This window comes from Rhinolophus sinicus, chromosome 4 (assembly GCF_057876585.1).
Source record: "Rhinolophus sinicus isolate RSI-liver-muscle chromosome 4, RSI-T2T, whole genome shotgun sequence".
NCBI lineage: Eukaryota > Metazoa > Chordata > Mammalia > Chiroptera > Rhinolophidae > Rhinolophus > Rhinolophus sinicus.
In genome coordinates, this window is record NC_142504.1 from 68,492,455 (window position 1) to 68,514,027 (window position 21,573).

The window sequence follows — 21,573 nt, forward strand, 5'->3', positions numbered from 1 at the left end:
GAGAATTTCAGTTAATGTCATGTCACCACTTCATTTTCAAGATCATAATCTATTTCTGAGATTTCTCTCCCCTCCCTTTGACCACACCTAAGAATTAGGCATTAATAACTGACCATTCTCTTTGAGGAGTGGCCAGTGTTTTCAATGACAAAATGCTGACTCCAAACCCACAACCCACAGGCTTTTAGACAAAAGCAGGTAAAAAGATAAAGGACGTTTTGATAGCTCCCAATAACTATACACTTACACAAAGCTGTTCAGTTTATGGCTTTTTCCTGATTTTGTTTCTATTAATATTTTTCTTTATGACAAATGGACAGTGAACCAATGTTTATCATAAATAACATCCTTATCAAACACATACAGTCAAAGGAACAATTCTATGCACGGATACAGGAGGAGAGCTATTAGTGGTCCAAGGGCTGGCTGGAAAGTGAGAAGACCGGGATGAATTACAAGAGGCCTGGCATAGCTAGACATCAGCCTGAACACTTCCAATGTAAACACCCTGAATGGAAACCCTGAAAAACTGAGTCTATTTTAATTGCTTTAGGACCAATGCTCACAGCATAAAGAAAAATTCATACTGAGGCTGTTTATTCACTTTTTGAATACAACAATTTTTTACCTAAATTGGTATTGCTTATGAAAAATATGCAATAGAGTACACTATTAATAAAAAAGTGTCTCAAAGATGTTTAAAAAAATCAGTGATAATTTAAGTAAATGATAGTTATGAGCATATTTTTCTTTTAATTAAGCTGTATCTGAATTTAAATATATCTCTATTCATTTAAACTATTTTAATATGTATCAAATTAAAGCCCTAAAGAATTGAAGCTTTTAAAAAAACATGCTATTTGAAATACGGAATCTGTCCACCAGAATGCCTTCAGAACAATTAATAAAATATCTTATGATATTATAAAATTATAAAATTTACATCCCTCCAAATACATAAAAAGCCAATTCAAAGTCCAGTGTTGCACTGAAGGGTTTACATTAAAGAGGTGTTTTTATTCTTTAATTATTAAATATGTACATGTCTACTATGGGCAAATCACTGTGCTCGGTGTGAGAGTGGGGTGTCAAAGATGATTAAAAAGGATCATATCACAGCACTTAACATGCTAGCATTTAATAGAAAAGACAGATGGTACCCAAATATTTAATTCAAGAGCCTAATTGAAGGAAAGTGTGCTGTGAGTGCTGTAATGAGGGGGTGCGTAAGGAAAGCATCAAATCTCTGGGTTCAGATTGGAATTCTGGGATTCAGGCAGGTGGTGTTTGAAGCCATCTCAGGAACATACTTAACTTTAGAAAGTTGTATTCATGCCTGTGTGTGTGTAGGAGAGATAAAACGGGTCATTCTTAGATAGGATAACCTGGGCTATATTTTTGCCATTTTTTTGTTTTCTGTTGCTTTACAAATAGAAGGATGTTGAATTTAATAAATGAGTCAATTTTTACTTGCTGCAGTAAAACCATAAAAATAGTTTTATTTTAGTTCCACCATGGCAGTGCCAATAAGGAAATAGTATATATGAAAATAACAACAACAAACACTACTTCCAGATCTAGTGAAGCATTATTCACTTTCAACGGCACACTCTGGGAGGACACTGGGCAAAAATATGCCTTTCCTGTTGAAGTCAACATATTATTTAATACCGTGCTGTACCTGGTAATGCTGAGATCTGCCAAAAACAAACAAACAAACAAAGCATCCCTCCCCTAATTAACACTGTACTTCCTGTCTATCCTATTTAACAATTAACTTTGTGATTTTCTATAAATGAACCTAAGTTAAAGATACCAGATACAATTCCTTTCCTTATTAAAAAGAAATTTAGATTTATGTTAGAAGAGGGATCATGAACCTTGCCCAAAAAGTCAGGTTAGAAATTGGACTATTTTTTTAATGTGTGTGTGTGTGTGTGTGTGTGTGTGTGTGTGTGTGTGTGTGTGTGTTTCCCCTTATACTCTGAAGTATTTTTCATTACTGTTTCACTCATTAATACACACAGAAAAAAACTAGAAATAATTGAAGATGTGATACTGTTTAGTTTGAATTCCTGGAGTCACTAAATAAGATGACAGGTGTAGACAATGATCCCAGATAAAACACCCTCAGTTTTCGGGCCCTAGAAGGTGAAGCCACGTCAACATGAACAGAGATAAACACCCTTTCAAGAACATGAAGAACAAAAAAGATTACGCCAATTATATTTATGCTAACAACAACAACAAAAAAAAAAAAAAGAAGGAAAAGAACAAGAAAAGCCTGGGTGGAACTGAACTGGGAATGTCAATACATGCTATCCGCTGACATCAAGTGTGGAAAACCATCAATTCAGTGGTAAATATGCAACCCCCTCTTAACTTCTTTATGTGTATTGTTAGACTGGAACTTGAGGTAAGATACCCTGAAAGAACAAGTTTTAATAAGCTATGCTAATGGATGCAGGATAACAATGAACTGTGCTGGAAAGTTAGAGGGCCTTAAAAATAAGAATCAGCAGGACAACTGTGCCCCGAGATGGCAGGTGACAGCCCTGCTCAGTGTGTGCAGACTCAGGGCTGGTGCCTGGTCACAGGGCAAAAAGGTCCACACTCCAGATTGCTCCGGAGGCCTATCCTGACCTCTTGGAGTTGAGATAGTTGACTGAGCAGGATCTAAGACAGCTCAGGGAGGTCCATATAAATGCATAATATTATTAAGGGAGTAATGCTGTCCTGTTCTGACCCCAGTTGGCCCCTTTCTAGATCTGGGTCTGACAGGTTGATACCCAAAGGATTTGAGTTGAATGCCAAGGCCATACTCACTCAGACAAAATTGGAGCTTAGAAGGAAGTGTGGTAGAGGACTTTGGTTTACTTCTCTGTAGAGACTGTTTTGCCATCTTCCAGCCATCCCCTTGCCTGAGCAGGAGCCTCTGCATAGTGAATACTGCTGATGCGGGAGTGTGGCTAGAGGAGGTCTCCTTCGTACTTTCAGCCATAGTACCTTCACCAAGGCCTGGTCTCAAGTGATGGGACAGTGAACTGTTTTACTCCAGGTAGCCGTGTTCCTAGCTATGCTCATCATTACAGACCCATGGTCTCCATGGGCGAGGAGAGGTGTACTCTCTCTAAAGCAGAAGCATCTCCTTGTCTTCACTCTTCTGAGTATGGAAACAAAGACTTTGAGGCATCACACAATGGACACTGAAACTATAGTCAGCTACAACTCATATATTAAAGTAGTATACTATGTATATTGATGATATAGTTAATATTTATCAGGCCAGCACCTAACAGTTTTCCTTCTAACACTGTTATGGGGTGAATACTATTACTCTGCCCTTGATATACCTGGGGAAAATGAGGTACACAAAACTATGTACCTTGCCCAAGGTCACACAGCTATTAAGCCGCAGAACCAAGGCGAGCATGTAAGCACCTCCATGGCGCCCAGACTCCAGGGTTTATGTCTGAGGAGGAAGAGACAGAGCAAAGATTCCTTTGCTTCACAGATGACTATAAAACTTCACACAGTTTTCTCATTCACTAAATCAGACAAAGATAGAGCATCCTCACAATTGTGAGTCATCAGAAGTAAACTTATGATTCAAAGAATATACAAAATACACATATTCGAAAATATTTTAAAAACGCATCTGCAAGGGAGGAAGTGGAGAAAGCTTTTATTTAGCTACTTCTCCGACGATAGCACAAAAACAAGATAAAAATATGCTGGTAGTATTTCAGATGTTTGTAGACTTACAGCAATAGTCAACTGAAACCACTGATAACTATATGGTGTTTCCCAGCAATGGTTACAAAGCTTAGAGGCATCACTGAGTTTTACTGCTGTGACCAGTATAGTGGATGGTTAACCGTCAGACACACTTGAATTTATCCTGGGACTTGCATATACTATTTACGTCACCTTGAACTCCCCAACTTCCAATACCAGTCTTTAAACTATTATTTAATCAAACACCAACTATGTTTATGAATTATCTCACTTTATTTTCATGCTTCCCCTATGAAGTACACATTATCATCACATTTCACAACTGCAAACTGAGTTCAGAGAGGGTAAGTAACTCATCTAAATTTACACTGCTACCAAGTAGAAGCTGGGATTTGAACCAGATTTGTAAGATTCTAAAGCCCAAGCAGCTGTTCCTCATCATTCTCTGACATTTTCCTCTTATAAAAAACAAAACAAAACAAAACAAACAAACAAACAAAATGGTGCCTATATTCCCCTTACTCTTATTTAAAATAAAATCTTTCTCATAAAGAGCTCTCAAAGAACCCTTAATGGAACATAATAGAACTTAATTAAACCATTAGGTTAAGTCCAGAAATAGTGGCTCATATAGGAGCTATTCGGGTAATCATATGAAATCCAGGTTAGAGGAGGCCTTAACAAGGTCAGTTTATTTCACTTACCTCTATACAACAACCCATTCAGTGTGTCATCTAGAAAACTGACAGGCATTAGCTAGATGATAGATTAGAATGACATATCCATTTCTATTTGTGTGCACATATATCCTATTTCATGCATGCCAAAGCATGTGCTAGAGTAGAAAAGCCTCAGTATTTGGTTATTATTTATATGGCTGCATTTTAAGCACATATCCTAAGTAATAATCACAAGAATTGTCTACATGAATTTCTCAATGTAGTTTCCAAAAATGTGATTTTGAAATAGAACTTTGAATAAAGCATCCAGACTTAAAATATTTTCCACATACTCACACTTAGCTACAGTGGAAAAGAAATTCCTATCTCATAGGTAAACAGGTAGAGCGGGAGAACTATATAGTTCATGTCAACTTGCCTCCAGCCACAGGCTGTAGGCATCTCTTTGAAAACAGGGGCTTTCATCAAATTTTCTCTCTATCCTTTTTGTTTCATGATGTGTTCAGAAATACTTCCTATTTTTATTGATATTCCTTTTCTTGGTAGTACCAGTATTGTTATAAATATAATAGAATGGGTGTTAAATATTTAATGATATTTGCTACATTTGCAAAACGTACCTCTTAAAATGTTATGGAGAGGAGATAGAGGTATAATGCTTCAGGATTAAAATAGTTATATTTACCTATAACAAGTGTATATGTAGTTGAATAGCTAACATTTGCTATTTTGACCAAGGTTGCATATCTCTTTAATTATTTTCAAATAGCCATAACTTCTGTAATTTCTGTTTACCACAATGGTTTAGACAGGAATATTACTGTAATTAAGACAAATGTTCTCAAATTTCTAAAAGATCTATAGCCATTTTAGAAACAATAGTAAATATAATTAACCAGGATAAAATTGATGGTGCTTGTATGTTAAATTCTGTCAGACATGTTATTGAGATAAATTATTCCTTATGAAAAAGGTTGAAAATTCAGGTATTTTCATTTATACAAATATATTTAATTACACATGGATAAAACACAATAAAAATTAGGTATCTCCTACTCAACTTATTTTATATTAATTTTAAGAGTATATTGCCGTATAGCTCTGTATGAAACTTTTATTGTATAGTTATTCATCTTACACCCTTTTGAACACTTGCCACATCAAAACATCGTACCCTTGAAAGAACACACTTTTGGGACAGAGAAAATAGTAAGAAATTGCTTTGCTTAGAGAATAAGATAAAAATAAATGAAAAGGTTATGCAACAGTGTTTAAGTAAAAGAAGGTTTCATGTAATATTAGTCCAAAAAGGCTCAGATAGATTAATATTTATAAACAAATTAACAACTAGTCATTAACTTCTGATAGGTTTATAAAACATTCTAGCCAAACAAAACTGATGGTCAGCTCTGTTTTCAGTCATTATTGCCTAGTTGTAAGAGAGTTCCATGAGTTAGTATGAGTTGAGCAGATTTTCCATTTTCTATCAGAGACCTACTTTCAGCGACTATTTTTTATAGAAGGCTATTCCTTCAGAAGGCAACATGATCTTAGTTAAGTTAATAATTGGGGATGCCTCTCCCAAGATCTACGGCCCACCTGACCTGGCATGTTGATAAACACTAATGGTAAGTACTGCCTTTTCCTCAGCAGGACAGACTTCCAATTGTATAATACTTCAAGAAATATTAATGTATTTGTTTTGCCCACACCTTCTCTTGGGCCCAGTCTGTCTTTATGACCAATGGCGTACATTCGCAGTGGCTGACTCTGCCGTGAGCAGAGGGAAAACAGGCTAACTAGTGCATACAGGAATGGAACTTGAAGTTTGATTATCAGCATTAGGCTCTAACCAGCTAAATGACGAATAACAGACTGAAACCCACACCTGAGGCAATTCTTTTCCTTCCCTTTTTCCATTTCCCCATTGCTCCCTACTTTTAATTGAGTACCTCCTGTGTGACAGTAGGAAACGTGGCTAAAAGATAAACTTGCTCACCAACTAACACTTCTAGACTTGAATTGACTGAACAAAGAGAGCCTTTAGAAGAACCACTGAGTATGTTTAAATAATGAAATGCAGTAATGAGCCACCCACTATACTTCTTGAATAGCAAATGTATAGTACTGTAACCACAGGCTGCTACAGAATACAAAACTTGATATTTTGGAATTGGGAGGGACTTCAGAGGCCATCTAGTGTAAATTTCTCAATTTACAAATGAGGAAACAAAGGCCCAGAGAAGGTCAGAATCACAAAGTGAGTTAAAATACAGATCTAGGAATTTCCCATCTGAATTCAGTATTCCTCTGGGGGTTGGGAGGTGCCGAAATGGGTGAAGAAGGTCAAAAGGTACAAACTTCCAGCTGTAAAATAAATGTCATGGGGATGTAATGTACAGTATAGTGGGTCTAGTTAACAATACTGTATTTCATATTTGAAAGTTGCTAAGAGAATAGATCTTAAAATTCCTCATCACAAGAAAAAATATTTTTGTAACTATGTATGGTGGCAGATGTTAACTAGATTTATTGTGGTGATCACTTTGCAATGTATGTTGTATACCTGAAACTACATAATGTTAAATGTCAATTATACCTTAATAAAAAATAAATTCAGTGTTCCTTCTAACCAAAAAATGTAGCTTATTACATATCAATAACACTCCAGCAACTTATCCATGATTAATATCATGTTTTAACCATTCTATTAAAACATAAAACTTTTAAAATATAGATTTCAATTTTGGGGGGAAACCCTGAACAATTAGAAGTTTTAAGAATTTTTTATTAAATATGACAGCTTGTATCACATGACTGTTCAGGTCTAAATCAGACAATTTTTGTATCTATAGGCATAGTATATTGGAAAATTTGCCTTACAAAGAACGTAATCTATATTTTGGAGAAAGCAAACACAAAAGCGGCACACGCTGTGAAAACAACACTTTTAAGATTATTATCTAGTAAATAATCATGTAAATTTGATATGCATTGTTGGTATTTAGTCTAAAGTTGTATCAAGGCCATATGTTACCATAGGCAATCTCTTCGAATGCATAATTTATAACATAACTTCCATAACTACCTGAGAGACCCAGGTAGAATCATGAATTAATGCAGCAGAAATAGACCCTTAGCGTTAACATTTAGCTAAGGTCACCAGGGCAACAGGATTAGCAGCTTCAGCTATTCCTTAGAGAGTGCTTACCAGATGACACAAAAATCCACATATTCTCACAACTTAAAATAAACCTCACCAAAATGTTTAGTTAGAATATCCAGGCATGGAAGGCCCTAGTGATGCCTTAAATTTACATTGGCTCATATTAAAACAAAACCAAAAACACAACAGTGTTAGATGTTTAACTATTACAGTGTTTTATACACATGAAACTAATAAAAAAATAAATAAAACAAAAAACAAAACAAAAAAAAAACCCTATCAAGGTACAGCGAGATGAAGAACATCTAGGAGAAAAAAAACATATGAGAGCTGAGAGACAAGTAAAAGAGAAAGAAAACAAAAAATGAAAGAGATGTGAGGAAGACAGAAAGAGATAAATAGCTAAAGAAGTAGAAAAGAAGGGTAAAGAAAAGAGGTACAAAGAAATGAAATGAAAGGAAAAAAAGATTTAAAAATGAGGAGAGAAATCAAACAATGGGTGAAAAAAGACAGAAAGGAACAGAGGATGTGACAAGTGGAAAGGATGAGTTGAAATGATGGGGACCCATTAGTGAGACACACAGCTACGACAGAGCAACAGTTTGTCCTGAAGCCTAGCTGGGACAACAAGCATAAGGCAGAAGTGAGAAAAGAGGAATATGTATGTAACTCACCCCTTTAAATATCGCTGTTTCCCAAGGTTTTACCTTCATCTGTGACCTCCTTCTTCTCACTCTACAACAACTTTGAGTGACCTCATCCAAACCCATGGCTTCAGCTCCAGGATATGTTTATGACTTTGACTAAGGAAAGTATTATTCCTAGTCCACACCAGCATATCCAATTGCCCAGTGGATGTCTCCACTTAACTTTAACGGGGATAGTAAATTTAAAAAGTGCAAAGCTCAACTCTCCATCTTCACGCCCCATATATGTTCTACTTCCTATATTCCGTATTTTGGTGAATGGTGATATCACCACTAAGTTGTCTAAGCCAGTAACTAGGTTCTTTCTGTATGGTTCCATCTCCTTCAGCTTCTGCCTCCAAATGGCTACTAAAACTTACCTCCTAAGTTTCTGAAGTTGCCCCCTGTCTTTATTCAACTGGTCTTCCTGACTCTAGTTTTTTTCCTCCATATTGTGCTCAGAGTGATCTTTCTAAGATAAAAATGACATCATGTTACTACCTCCTTAAGGGCCATCAGCAGATTTTACGACCAACTCCAGCATCCTTAGATGACCAAACAAGACTTTCAAGACCTCATTTTTCCAACCTCTCCATTCTCACTCCCTACCATCCACAACATTATTCCCACTCTATAATTGTTTTAAAACTACATAAAAAAGACACAAGATATGCATATTTTCTCAGTTTGGGAAATTTTACCCTATAGCTCCTTGCCATCTATATCAGGGGTGTCCAAACTGCGGCCCGCGGGCCAACTGCGGTCCGCAATCCATTGTTAATTGGCTCGCAGCAAATTCCAAAAATATATTTAGTTTACTTAAATAAACCAGGTGAGGCAATACGTACTTCACCTCGAGTGAGTGGCCCGGCTGTTGTGCATTTTACCGCATATGGCCCTTGGAAAAAAACATTGAAACAAGTTTGGACACCCCGATCTATATTGTTATGTTGGTAATTTTTATATAAATTGAACATTGTATTATTAAGCAAGTTTTTGCTTATTTTCACAAAACAAAAGACACTGTATATTTTTCAAGTATCTGAGGAAAGGATTGCTTGTTATAGCCATATCTGTTTTTCTCCTCCCCTAGACCACCACTTGCTTAGACATCCAATCTTACAATATCCAATGTACTCAACTTCTTGCCCTTAACCATGTACATGCCTTTCTTGTGCTTTCATCAGGCTGTTCTTTGAGAGTCTCTTTCTCAAGGGTGCTGTGCTGATTAACCCCCCACATGATGCCTGTACATTGCCGGGCTCAATAAATTCTGCCATTATTTTCATTATAAAGAGAAAGAAAAGTTTTCGTTTTGCATCCCCAAGAACATCCAATATGTGAAAACGTCAGTAATAAGTACTAAAAATTTCCTGGTGAATAAATGACTTTAAAGATTCTGCAGTTTTATGTACAAACTTGTGGGAAAACACGTGACTCGTACATTAACTTGGAATGGCATGCTTTGCATATTCATACAACATCACAGCCATTTACTCTAAATTTTGTCCCATACCCTTGAATGCAATATGATGAAAACTATCAACATGCAGAGTCACAGATGTGTCTTGGTCACTAAAGCCAATTCAATAACTGAATGTTTTCACACACATGAAGCAACTTGGCAACAATGGGACAGAACCACATCTTTGGCAATAGCGAGGGGCTCACCTTTTCTTCATTACCAGCACAACTCCAAGAAATATAATAACGAACAGCAAGATGCCAGCAATGACTCCAGCAATTTTCACTGTATGGTCTGTTTGTTTCTCAGGTTCTGGGACGGGTTTTGGAGTGGCCGCTCCTACCGAGGAAAAGAAATGAAAAAGGAGAGAGGGTGCGTAAGACAGAATAAAGATGTTACGTTTAAAAATGTTTCGTTGCATGTAACAGAGAAATAAGACTTATCAGAGCCTGCAGACAGACAAGCTTTGACTTTTGCATAGCTTTCATGTTCACTTAAAGGAGTGTAACTGTTCACACTGTTCTTCAATATTTTTCTAAATTATAACAGAAATTGGATAGCACACCCACAACTGACCCTTTCATAAGAGACTCATCTCAAACAGTTTTTAGTATTTTTATTACCTTTACTGGCCCCCTACTCTTTCTGCCATTTAAAAATTTGCTAACAACACAATAGCTATCCTAAGCCTTTAAACAAATTTGACTTGCTGGAACATTTCCCTCAATTATTTCCCATAAATAAAGCAGTAATTCCATTACATATTAGCCCAAACACCTGGAAAAGTGAGATAAGCTCATTTACCATGCATTTTATCAGCAATTGCTTTTTTTTTTTTTTTTTTTTTTTTTAACACAATAGAGATTTTTCCCCCTTCCTTTGAAAATCTAAATCTAGGTCACATCTGGTAGGCAAAAGACTCCTTCTAAGCAATTTATTCACAAAGTAGGAAGCAGCTGATGATTACACTACTGGCACCCACATTTAATATTTGTTTAAATAAGATAACCAGAGCCTTACAGTGGCGACTGTCTTAGCCCTCCTGTTTTCCCATTTCCAAAACCCCGTTTGTCCTGTTTATGGTATAATGTGATGGAAAGTCATATCCGCGTCTGATGAAATATCCATTTCCTCTGCTACATAAGTTCAGGATGAAAAATATTAGGAAGGCAATGTTCAACCACTAAACAGAATCCATTTGTTTGTAAAGGGCTTCTACCTTTTTAATCAGAACAAGAGAGTGCTCAGCATGAGCTATGATGTCACCCTCACGAGGTAGACAGATCATTCTGAAAGGAGAAAAACTGTATGTTCCAATTGCTCACCTTTGAATTTTCTTCTTATTTTTGTTGGTAACATGTAATTAAAAACTGAATGTTGCTACCAGCCCTTTCTACCCTTTCACTGGGTTTTCCATTCTTGCTGCACCTGGTTCCTGAAAAATGTGACCATCATTGTGTCTTGTGCATTCCAGACTGGGATTATTCTCAGAGAAATATGAGTGTCAAGCTATACCTTTCCATCTGTTTCCATTGGGAACATATAAACAATGTTTCTTTCCAAAGGTACTCATAGGAAGGTTTCATAGGAGACTCTGCATCCTGAGCACGGCTGTGGCCATCAGGCTGGCAAAGCCAGTGAAGGTCGGGAGAGAAACATGAGCAGATGACGGGCCATGACATCTGAGTTCCCGCTCCGTGTACATTCCAACCAAAGTGAGAACAGTAGTGAGAGCAGTGAGGTAAAAACCACACCTTACTAAATATAAACCTTTCTGGATAAGGCTTTCTAGGTCATTTTTATTTCTGACAACTTCATGAGGGGATGCCTGCTGTTTTGTTTGATTGACTAGCTCTCAAACTAATTGTCCAGATAAACCTTGAAAATATTGATGTTTACTATTTTTTATTGTAATTACATCTTATGTATACCACTCCAATATGCCACTTGGGCATGCACCCAAATGGAAGATTTGGAGGATATTGTTACATTAAATAAATTGCGAGAAAATATTTGAAGACAAAACATGTATGTTACAAAAACATGAATGAAAGTAAAAAAGAAAAGAAAAAGCAAACCATATAAAAATGACGTATTTCAAATTCACAAAACTGAAGAAAAGGTCCAATATTTTTAATTTTGGTTTTCTATCCAATTAAGAAAACTTAACTTAAAAAAATCCAATTGGTTTGATTCTTCCAAATGTTAGAATATTGGGAGCCATTCCATTTATCTCAATAGTTATAGATTGCAAGTTCCCCAAATATATTTTCTAAATAAATGATTCACTAAGTTTTTTTGTAACTAAATTATGTCAGTAAATGCAACACTTGGGAAAGGAGTTTTTTTTTTAACTTCTTCTTTTAGCTTAACATTTTTAATATAAAAAAAAAGCACGGCCACAACCCATGCATTGTAAACACTCAGTAAGAGAAGAGCTTGTCCCGCTGATGGTCACACATTTGCTTCTATGAACTAGGCAACTAGTTATGTTTTACTTTGACCATTTACCTGTGTTCTGTGAGAACTAGTGAGTAATTCTACACATCTGTGGGTCAGGAAGAGACATCACCCTGCAGCCTCTCATTTCCTTTCGGAAGCAGGCAAGCCCATTGCTATGCAGGCAGTGTAACCTCAGTATTATCATTCTTTAGCACTTACTTTTAACGCATTTCACATTGCAGGTCAAGAAAATGAAATGTTCTATCTCTGCAGGACACAGCTGCTATGTGATTAGGGTAGCAATCGTACAAAATGGGAGAGCAGCTCAGAAGAGGTGAGGAGGGCTGCCTTGCGCTGTCTGTGAGCCACCCACCCTGGCCTGCAGGGCACGGCCACTAGATCACCGTGATGTGCCTGCACGAAGGGACTGATTCAGATGTCTGGGTTTAGCACCACTCCTGGAAAGCATGAACACAGACACAAGTTGGGATGAAATAAATCACGGCCCTGAGATAGCCTCATAGAGGTGTGTCATTAACTCCAGGTTCACTCTAGATATTTGTCATTCATCCCTGCCTTTCTCCACCTGCTCTGCCCCTAGCCCTTCCTGAAGTGGATATCTTTACGGTCTTCCACAGGATGCTCTGCGCTCCACTTTGTTTCTTTGGAAACACATGGTTGTGAGCTGTCAGCCAGCCTCAGACAGAAGACAATTTGTGACTGACTGAATATGATTGAAAACGATAGCGTGTTCCCTCCCCCTGCCCCAAATCTCTGAATTTAACATTACAGTTTACAAACTGCTTGGCAAAAGAGTTGTTTTCATAATATTTTCCCTTCCGTCTTGTTATTTTCTTGCCAGGTTTATAATGGTATCAACTTTTATTATTTTTTTAGGGGGGTATAAATTCTAATTCTTCGTGGAAAGGCAATTTTTTCACCTTCTACTGTGCATTCTGTTTAGAGTTTACTGAACATTTACTTCCTTTGAAAGAGAATAAATTCAAATGTATGCGTTTAACAGTGGACATTATCTACATTTAAACATGTTCATTAAAATGATGAAGAAGCTGAATATCTCTGGGAGACTGAGGATAGAGGCCGCTGCAATTATGGAGCATTATCTGCACAGGTGCCCACTCTACTGACTCCTAGTGACAGCTCTGTGCTTTTTGTTTTGTTTTAATGACTGAAAAAAATTAAAAAAGGGTGGCATTCTCACGAACCTGAATTATTTAAGGTTTTTGATATAACGTCTAATATGAAAAATCTCAAAAAAACAACAACAAACAAACAAAAGAAAAAAGAAAACAATTACCCAACGCAATATTTGGTTGGTTTTCAACTTGGCAGAAAACAGTCAGTCTTGGCCCAGTGTTTGTGTTACATTAAACAGCTGCACGCCAGGCTGAGGACACGGCACACTCAGCCCTGGCTTGGGGTTAGGGCCCAGTTTGACTACTGAACTGGCTGAGGCCATGAAGGCCATCACTGCCTCCAGGGCTACTGAGCCCGCTGCCCACAACATCAGGGCTGTCTCATCTTGAGGAAATGGGGAGCCTTCCAAAGGGAAGGAGGGGCAGATGAAGAAGCACGGAGGTGGCAGCTTGGCCACCTAGAAGCTCTGCTTAATAGTGAGTAGTGCTAGGCTGTCCGTGAACATGGGGGAAAATCAGCAACGATTTTCATGTATTCAATGTATTCAACAAGTGTTTATTGAGTACCCCGTTATGTGCCATGCACTATTTTAGGAATACAGCAGTGAACACATGGGTACAACAAAGACCTCTGTCCTCTTGGAAGTTACTTTCTTGCCAGGAAAGACAGACCCAGATGTAAACAAATACCCTATGCCCGATGTTAATATGTGGTCTTTGCTACAAAGAAACATGCACATTGGGGTGGGGACTGTGAGGGCCAAGGGCGGCAGTTGCTACTAAGATCAGAGATGGGGGATCAGAGAACGTATTAGAGAGAAAATAATATTTGGGCAGAGACCTGAAAGAGGAAAAGGAGTGAGATATACTCATATTCAGAAAGGAGCATTCTAGGCAGTGGGAAGAAAAAGTGAAAAGGTACAAGGTGAGACTGAAATACTGAGGTTATGACTGGAGTGGAGTAGCTGGGGGAAGAGGTGGGGCAGAAAGTCAGAGTGCGGGGCATCTCTATAGACCACTAGAAAGACTGTTTTTTCTCTGCAGGAGATGGGAGCTACGGGAGGATTCTGGGTGGAGCAGTGATGTGATCTGGTTTATGTTCTAAAAGAATCACACTGGCGGCAGTGTTCAGAATAGACCGTGGTGGGGGAGGGGTCAACAGTGGAAACAGGAATATCAGTTATGAGACTATTGCAATAACCCACACAAAAGATTAGGATGGTTTAGAATAAGATGGTAGCAGTGGTGTTGGTAAGACGTAGTCAAACGAGACATTTGCCCATGCACTGGAGGTAGAGTGTGTTGGTATAACTTCTAGGTTTCTGGCATGAGTAACTGGAAAGACAGAGTTGCCATGTATTGAAATGTAGAGAACTGAGAGGAGCAGGTTCCGAGAGGTAGGGGGTTGAAATCAGTTAGCTTTGATACGTTAGATATCCGAAGGAGATATCAAGTAGGCAGTTGGAAATAAAGGAAAGAGTTCTAGGTTTAGAGCATACACTTTGGGGTTGTCAACAAAAAGATGGTATTTAAGCCACGAGATGGCATGAGGGCACTTAGGAGGTGAATAGAGACTGAAGTTACGTCACGAGAAGGAACCAGTAATGGAGACAAAAGGAGCAGCCAACTGAGGGAGGAGGAAGTCAGTGTGAACTCAGAAAAACGAGGAGCATCAACATGGAGGAGCCAGAGAGCAACGTGGGGATTAAAATAAGTTCTTTTTTTAATATGGGAGAAATTGGGGCATCTTTGAATATTAATGGTGATGATCCAGTAAAGAGGGGCAAGATGACTGCAGAGCAATGTGCTTGAAGGGACAGAAAAAGATGGGCTCTAGCACACAAAGGAGGGACTGGCTTCAGTTCTAGGACAGGTGTCGCACATGGGCATGAAGACTTGAGGGTGAGTAGATGTGGTGGTGTGGTACTGCAACATTTGAAAGGTGTCTTCTGATTGCTTCATTATCCCAGAGATAGAGGAAGCAAGATGATTAGGTGTGACTGTGGATGAAACAGGAGGTGAGGGAAACTTGGGGAGGGAGGAGAAGTTTCAAAATCGTTGACTGGGACAGTGGGAAGGTGAATGGACGAGGCTGTGGATGTATGGAATTTGCTGGTGACTGACCTTGAGTCCTAGAGGACACAGAAGAAGGGTTTTGAGAGGTGGAGAGAGAAAGCAAATAAGGTTGTACAGGATGCTAATGGGGTAAAGGTCTAGGGGAAGACCTAGACACCTGGGCTTCTTGAGAAAAAAGGCCCGAAAAGATGATTATAGATGATCTTGAGGCAGATAGTGATGATGATGTGTGAGGGCTGGGGTAGGGGCTGTAGGTTTATTCAGGAGCACAGAGCTCTAGGGCGTACTCCTTACTTCTCATAACTAGGATGAAGAAGGAGAAGCGGAGGAGAAAAAGGCAGAAGGTCATGCTACTTAGAATTACATCCTAAAGGTGGGCGGGAATGATCGCTGATCAAATTAGTGGGGGAAGCATTCCTGCAAAGGATGCCAACTTGAGCAATCCTATTCAGATGATACAGCTAGTCTTGGTTTTCGCAGGCTTCAAATTACCAGCTCATTATTGAGTATTTTTGATGCTCAAGGCACTGTAACTAATTAAGCTTTGTGGTGGAACTGGAGCTGAGTAAGAAGACTGACACCTCATCCTTCAGGGCATAATACAAAAAGCCATGTGAAGTGTTATGGGTGAGCTACAGAACCCAACCGAGGAAGAGTGGAGAGTGAGATTAGGAAACGCTCCTTTGCTAAAGTTGTTATGGGCTTGAAGGATAGGGAGGATTTCAACAGATGGGTGAGAGGACGCTTCATAAGCCAAGGCAGGTAGGGAGCACAGAGATCTCTGCCATCATACCCTCACTTAGCTTGTCTGGAGCCTGGTGCAGGTGGGGAAGTAGTGGAGGAGATCGCTTGGGAAACTGAGGCTTTATGGTGTAATGGGCCCTGCTAACCGGCTAGAACAGCCTGTGCTAGATTTAAATGAGGAGACACAGAAGGTAACAGAGCTGTGTCTTGAGGATAACTGGGCAGTACTACCCAGGCTCACTGAAGAAAAGAAAGGAAGGATATTCGGAGAGCCACGGGAAGGCCAGGAGCCTCCACGGTCTGATCTAACAGGGCACCTAGAACTGAAAAGATACAAGGGACTCCCGGAAGCCACCACACTGGCTGCATGCAGGAGCACTCAGGTCTCAGAGGACAAGGGCCTGGGTGGATGCTGGTGCCATTTGTGGAAATATGTGGTTCGGGGACATCTGTCTTTGGGTTTGATGTTTGAACTGAATCCAAACAACATAATATTTCATTCTCATTACATGCAAAACATTTTCGTGGCAAACAAAATACCAAAATACTACTCCTAGTATGTGGGGGGGGGGGGGGAAGAGAGAGAAAAGTTGGGGACAGCAACCGTGGTAACTGCTGAAAAGAAAAACTGAGAAATTGAGGAACCTTATGAGATGAGACACAAGAAAAAAGTATAAAATAAAATGGAAGCTATAGAAATATGTAAAAATATTGCTCCTCCACGTGTGCGTCAAAGAGCAGTGGTCCCAAAAGATGTTCTAAAATTTCTATTAAGGAAGCCTTAGATACTTTGTACTAGCATTTTTATGACTTTATAGAATAGATAATCTATTTTAATTTTCATAGGTTTTTAATTTTTACCTTTTGCAGAGGTAGATTTTTCTTTTTCTTAAACATAGCGTCACCTGGTTTTAAAGATTAATGTGAGACAGTTCATTCATGTCTTGTTGCTCAGAGAATTAGAATTCTTTGCAGGCTGTGTTTAGTTTTCTTCAGTTGTATCTTAACATTATACATAATCACGAAACATCTCCAAGATTTTTCATTTAAATTACGTATCATTGTTTTTCTTCCTGGGAATGCAGTCAATCACTACTCCTGAAATAATCTACACTCACACTTTATGTATTATCTGTAACCTGATTATGCTTTCGAATTTCTAAGTCTTCCTTTGTCCCTAATTTCCACTGTAGGGCATGCAGAGTGTGTACAACTTACAAGTAATAATCAGAAACATAATTTTTCATATAAAACTGAGATACCCAATTGTTTGATATATACTATCTCTAAAAAATTAATCTACTTTTTTATTCTTGTTCTAATTTCACGACAGTTACTGCTCCGATTTATTGATGTGGCCAACACCCGCGGTTAAGATCTATCAAAGTGTTACCACTTACGGTCTGGGCACTAAAAGTCTCAGAAGAATTACTACGACTGTTACTATGCTGATGAAATAGCTTTATTTTTTCCATTTGCATTTCTCAAATCGTGGTCAAGTAATAAAATGAGGAAATAATTTGTCAGTAATAAGGTATCAACTGTGTTTACCTTTCATATAAAGTGAATAATGAATAAAAGGGAGTGGATGTTTTGGAGGATGCGCCAGTTAAGAGTGGACATTTCCAACAGTTTGCTTGAACCTAACTTGAAGGCATTAAAATAAAAACCTACTGTCCCTCAAATTTTCTATCAGACTTTATACCTTGGGTCATGCTATGTTTAGCTCTTAAAAATCATTTCTGGTAGGAAGGATCACCCCAGCTTCCTGAACAAAATAGCTGTTTGCAAAACTCCCTTTTAGCTTTTTCTGCTGCCTGAAATTGGTCATTCACTATCTTATAAAAAAGTAAGTACATATACCTAATAAATTCTATATGCTTCCTAGAAGAATCAATATTTCTGAGGTTTAAAATATGAACAGAGTTTAGCAAAATGTATGCAGAAGTGTGACATGTCTTTCTTAGGCTAATGAGCCACAGACACAAAAGGTGGCCCTTAGAGATGTACTGGGGATTTCTGGAGTCTTAGGAGAGAGTGGGGTATCATAATCCCTTGACTCTCATTTAGTAAGCATACAATTTTTCCTCAAACAATTACTTTTTTTTTATTAAATAAGGCTGATATTAATTGTGTCATTCTGTTTAGTATATTCGAGAACAAAGGTTTTCCAATTATAGAGAATAATTTGGAAAGTTTTTACATGCAGATGTCCGGGTTCCCCACTGACTCCAGATCCAAGGCCTAAGGTAGGACCCAGGAATCTATGTATAACGCCTTAGGTGATTCCCTGTACAACACAAAGAAAAATCCAACCTGAGAACCATTACTCCTAAAAATATGTGAGGAAAGATTTTATAGACTATGGCAAAATGGGAAAAATATTTAATTGGGCTAATTTTAAAACACCTCCTGATATATTAATATATGTATCATTAGCCAATTTCTTTTATTTCATTACTTAAAAATATCCCTTCATACAAAGCAAACCTGGTGGAATCAAACCCTAGTTTTTTGATTAGCTACAGTAGTAGAGATTGGAAGACATTTTTAATTGTCAAGGAATTTAAAGTATGCTGACCAATTGCCCAGATGCTGCTAAATTAGATAGGAAGGAAGAAGGCTGACCTTTTGGAAGACCTACTTTATATGCCAGGCATCTTATACAACTCTTATTTTATATTGCACCATGGGGTGTAATTAATACCATTTTACAAATGAGGAAATTAAAGCAGCAGAAGCAAGCAGGATAAGTAGCTTGTCCTAAGTAGTGATACAGGAAATGAGGGGGTTATACTCTGGATCTAGGTGTGTCTGTGAAGCCCACCCTTGTTTCACTGCATCACAACTTTCTCCAATAATACAGTAAACTCAGGTGATTATTGCTAACACTTTGGAATATAAGACTCATTTAAAATCATCTTGACCAGTTGTAAAGAGAAGAGCCTAACAAAAGAATGGAACCAACCAACCAACCAACCAACCAACCAACCAACCAACCAGCAACCAACCAGAAGTACAGAACAGTGCAGTAAGAAAATTAAAATCCTGAAAGAAAAATAAGATAAATGTATGAGAACAAAGACTTCCTGGGCCTAAGCACAGAAAATAAAGGCCTGGGAGTGCAGTCAACGTGATTCTGAAATGTACTAGAGGAGTGATATGCACATAATCCTTCCAGGATATAAAATTCTGGTCAAGGTAGAGATGCTGAAAAAGAATCAAAGAAAATAAATAAAAATGATCTATAGGGTAGAAAAGAAGGGGTATGAAAAAACAGAAAATAAATTAAGGTCATTTATCTAACCAAGGAGAAGACCAACAGGTGCCCTGATACTATCTTCCACTGGAGCTTTTCAAGAGTAAGGATTATTTCTTCTCCATACGTTTGACTTCTAGTGATTAACACAATGTCTCTGACATAGTGGTAAAATGATAAGTCTTCACTGAACAAATGTCATAAGACATGTAGGAGGCATTTATAAAGAGAAAAATGACCACGTGTAATTTGTGTATGTATGTGGAATATTTTTGAACATATATACATAGGCTTAACCGAGCAGAAGTTCAAGTTCTTACAGAGGAAAGTTGCATCTTTTTCCTTTCTGTATCCTTAGTGCCTAAAATGTATTATGTACGCAATAGAAGTCAGAGCAAGTAAACAAATTTTGGTTGCACATAAAGGATATTTTGACCCTCAGCACATAAAAATGAAATATATTACAAAGGAGGAGTTTTATTCATTCTCTCCTTGGGTTGAAGAGTAGTCACCTGACATCAGACAGGTTACTTTTCACCTCTCTGCCCAGTCTCTAAAAAGTCAAAAAATGCTATGCTTTCTTTATCTCTTCTCCACTCACACTACCATGAATCTGGTTTATTTCTCTTCTGAATATTAGTGCTTGACTCCCAAGTAGACATTGCATCCCGTCTCTTTTACATACTGCAGCCAGATTGATCTTCCTACAGAATAGGTCCAGTCAGGTCACTCTTTCATTTAAAACAAAACAAAACAAAACCTAAGAGTTTCCTAATGCTTATTTCAAAAGGCAATCAAGGTCTTCCATGAACTGGCTTCGTATCCCATTCCTAACTCTGTGCCTCTTCTCTTTCTACTTTCCTTTATTCACCTATGTTCTAACCAAATGGAAATGTTCCAATTTCCCCATACATCCAACATTCCCACTTCTCAGGGCCTTTGCTTCTGCTGCTTCTTCTCCATGCAAGCATTCCCCTACTCACTTTTTGTAAGTTTAAATCCCACCCATGCTTCAAAGGGCTCTAGCCCAAATACTGTTCCTGATTTTGTAGAAAGTATTCTCTTTTCTATGGAATTGCTGTAGCACCTTGTTTGGCCCCTCTTGCATAGAACTTACTATTTTTGACCTTGCGTTCAGTTATTTTGGTAAATCCGTTATATACTAACCTAAGTTCGTTGGGACAAAGCAGGTTTTACTTTTTGGTCCTCACATGACCTGGCCTAGTATCTTATTATGTGTCCACAGAGCTTGCAGAAACACATTTGCTAACAACAAATCTCACAATAAATCTCATTTAAGTCTTTCTGTCATTCTCATTTGCACTCTTTTCATAGCCTACCTTTTATTTTTCCATTTGTATTACAATTCACAGACATAGGACAATGGGTATAAAAAGACAGAAGAAGAAGGAGGAAAAGTAGAAGTGGAAAATAAAAACAGGTTCTATTTTGTGGTCTTTCCTCCACCACTCCCCAGAATTTAGTGAGGGGGTTACTAAGAAGAGAGGTGTCTGAGGCTATTTTTGGATGACCTTATATGGGCATCAAGACAACAAGATGAGAAAGAAGGAAAATATCTGAACATTGGCTCCATTGAGCAGGCAAAGAGACAGCCAGGGTGCAGAGGAAGGATTTTTCTCAGTATGTTGATGACAGATAAGTCTTTAGCGGTAAATTTACTGACCAAACTTTGATCAATGATAAAATGAGATTAACAGAAAGAAAGAGCATGGAAATAAATACTAGTGGCAAAATGTTATATCTCCAGCACCAAACCAGTGAAATCTATATCCATCAATGACGAGAAAGTTAACTGGGTATATATCAGAGAGAAAGGAAATGAGTATCTGACAAGAATAAAGTGTTATGAACTCAATACTTGTAATGATTAAGTGGCTATAAACCATTTTTCATGAACACATATGGAATTTGTTTTAGAGGTCTTTAAACTAGCCCACATTTCTGCTGGAGGGCAACTACAACGGCCTGGGCACTTTAGAAAAAAAGGAGAAACTTCTAATAAGATAATGTTAATATGATTCAAGCTATTAAGAATCATTTAATAAAATGATTATATCATTCCCATAACCCTGCTTAGAAATCATTTTCTAACTTCCTTGTTATCATAGAAGAAATAAGGTAGAAATCTGAAAATTGCTT

General features: G+C 38.0%; 1 protein-coding gene across 17 annotated transcripts in view; it reads right to left on the minus strand.

Annotated features, from left to right (window-relative positions):
- The window catches only part of PTPRM (protein tyrosine phosphatase receptor type M), an 808,815-nt gene that overhangs the window by 272,348 nt on the left and 514,894 nt on the right, over positions 1–21,573 (minus strand). For all 17 annotated transcript variants that reach the window (XM_019755757.3, XM_019755755.3, XM_074340349.2 and 14 more), the window contains one exon: positions 9,942–10,074. In XM_019755757.3, the coding sequence (XP_019611316.1) occupies positions 9,942–10,074 (133 nt within the window). The remainder of the gene's footprint in view (positions 1–9,941; positions 10,075–21,573) is intronic.